General features: G+C 51.0%; 1 protein-coding gene across 2 annotated transcripts in view; it reads left to right on the top strand.

The window, feature by feature from the left end:
• Window positions 1-2,525, top strand: part of KIF2C (kinesin family member 2C) — a 27,284-nt gene that overhangs the window by 309 nt on the left and 24,450 nt on the right. For both annotated transcript variants that reach the window (XM_019531317.1, XM_019531316.1), the window contains exon 2: window positions 35-129. In XM_019531317.1, coding sequence (XP_019386862.1) covers window positions 35-129 — 95 coding nt within the window. The remainder of the gene's footprint in view (window positions 1-34; window positions 130-2,525) is intronic.

Below are 2,525 nucleotides of genomic sequence, written 5' to 3'. Positions count from 1 at the left end.
GGGGCCCGCCTCACCGTGCCCCCTATCCCGTCAGGGGTGGTGCACAATGCCAGGATCAAGGCAGTGGCCCTGGAGACGCTGTCGGTGTCGGTGGAGTGGGCCGAAGGCGGCGCCATGAAAGGAAAGGAGGTGGGTCTGTTGAGTCTGGCACTGCGCCCGGTGCTGCGCGTCTCCCCGTGCCCTTTGCTGCGGCAGTAACGCCGGTGTCTTTCCGCCCCCTTTGGCTCTGGATCGGCCCCAATTTTCAAACTCACTCCTGACAGTAACGGTGTTACAGTAACGAGTTGCTGACTTCAGGGTTCATCGTTGTCTAACTCTCTGTTCCGCGGGTGTTAACAACCCTCTAATTTTACTGGTCTTGATGCGACTAATCACTACAGAACTATGGAAACGTCTTTTGAGTACTTTTTGCCCAGTTAGGTGTGTTTTTATACATTGTATGATGCAGCAAGTGAATGCACATGCCAATAAAGTAACACTTGGTTTGCTTTGATCATAAACTGAATAATGGGTGTAGCCCCCCAGCTTTTTTTTTTGGTCTTTTTTGTAACACTTCTCATTTCCTTGCCCTAGGAGGCAACCATATTGTGTTTGTATGTGATGCACCACGCCATCTGCACTGTTTGGCTGGGAGATGCTGCTCTGGAGTTGCTCTTAAACATTATTTCGGTTACGATGAGTTTTAATTCACTCTTGCAAGCTTACTTATTTCTACGTACTCATTTTGGGCCATTTGTTTTTGTTAGCGTGGTCTTCATTTTGGAGGAAAAGGAGGCTGTGAAATGCCTTATGGTAATGCTATAACAGGAGCCAGCAGTGTGCCCTTGGTGCCAACAAGGCTACCGGCGTCCTGGGCTGCATTAGTAGAAGTGCTGCCAGCAGATCAAGGGAAGGGATCATTTGCCTTTATATGGCACTGGGGAGGCCACATCTGGAGTCCTGTGTCCAGTTCTGGGCCCCCACTACAGAAAGGGTGTGGACAAATTGGAGAGACTCTAGTTGGAGGGCAATGAAAATAGCTTGGGGGCTGCAGGACAGGACTCGTGAGGAAAGACTGAGGTAACTGCCTTTCTTTAGTCTGGAGAAGAGAAGACCGAGGGGGATTGAATAGCAGCCTTCACCTCCCTGCAGGGGGGCTACAAAGAGCATGGAGCTGGGCTGGTCTCAGTGGGGCAGAAGATAGAAGGAGCAATGGGCTCAAGTTGCAACAAGTGAAGTTGAGGTTGGATATTAGGAAAAAAAAATTCACAAGGAGGGTAGTGAAGCACTGGAACAGGTTACCTAGAGAGGTTGTAGCATCTCCATCCTTGGAGATTTTGAAGACCCAGCTGGACAAACCCTTGGCTGGGATGATGTAGCTGGGGCTGGTCCTGCTTGGAGCAGGGGTTGGACTAGATGTGACCTCCCAAGCAACCTTCCAGCCCTCATTGTCTTTGGTTCTAATATGTTCCTCAGCAAAGCTAACTGCCCTTTACCATGCATCAGGAGATGCATGACAAATAGATCCAAGGAGGTGATACTTCCCCTCTATGGAGCGTTGCTCCGACCACAGTTGGAGTACTGCATCCAGTTTTGGGTGCCGCACTTCAAGAAGGATGTTGGTAGACTCGAGAGGGTCTAGAGGAGGCCACTTGTATGGTCAGAGCTTACAGGACAAGTCCTATGAAGAGAGACTGGGGGACCTGGACCTCTTCAGCCTCTGAAAGAGAAGTCTGAGAGCAGATCTTGTGGCTGCCTACAAATTCATTAGGGGGATGCAGCAAGGGATTGGAGATGCTCTGTTCACCAGGGTGCCTCTTGGGGTAGCAAGGAACAATGGTTGCAGACTGACAGAGAGCAGATTTAGGCTAGACATCAGGAAAAACTTCTTCATGGTGAGGGTGGCCAAAATTTGGAATGGGCTTCCAAGGGAGGTGGTGCTCTCTTGTACCTTGGGGGTCTTTAAGAGAAAGCTGGATAGGCATCTGGCTGGGGTCATCTGATCCCAGCACTCTTTCCTGCCCAGGCAGGGGGTTGGACTCAATAATCGTTGAGGTCCCTGCCAACCCTTACCTTTCTTTGATCCTGGGTAAGCTCTTTGAGAGAGTTATCCTGGCACATGTCCGTGAGGGGCCAGTGTGGGGAGATTATCCTTGGGGCAACCAACGTGGGTTCATTAGAGGCAGGTCCTGTCAGGCCAACCTGGTGGGCTTCTATGACCAGGTCACCAAATCATGAGACGCAGGGGTGGCAGTGGACATAGTCTTTCTGGACTTTCAGAAGGCCTTCAACATTGTCTCTCACCCGTTCTCATTAAGAAACTGGGGGACTGGTGTTGATGCCTACACAGTCAGATGGGTCGCCAAGTGGCTGGAGGGCCGCACCCAGGGAGTAGTGGTGGATGAGTCTTATTTGACCTGGAGGGATGTGGGCAGTGGGGTCCCCCAGGGCTTGGTCCTCAGGCCCGCACTGTTCAACATCTTCATCAGCGACTTGGACGAGTGGGTAAAAAGCACCTGTTCAAATTTGCTGATGACACTAAGATG

The sequence above is a fragment of the Crocodylus porosus genome, unplaced genomic scaffold (genome assembly GCF_001723895.1).
Source record: "Crocodylus porosus isolate Cpor-Errol unplaced genomic scaffold, CroPor_comp1, whole genome shotgun sequence".
NCBI lineage: Eukaryota > Metazoa > Chordata > Crocodylia > Crocodylidae > Crocodylus > Crocodylus porosus.
The sequence above is the reverse complement of the archived record's forward strand: the minus strand, read 5'-3'. Positions and strand labels throughout refer to the sequence as shown.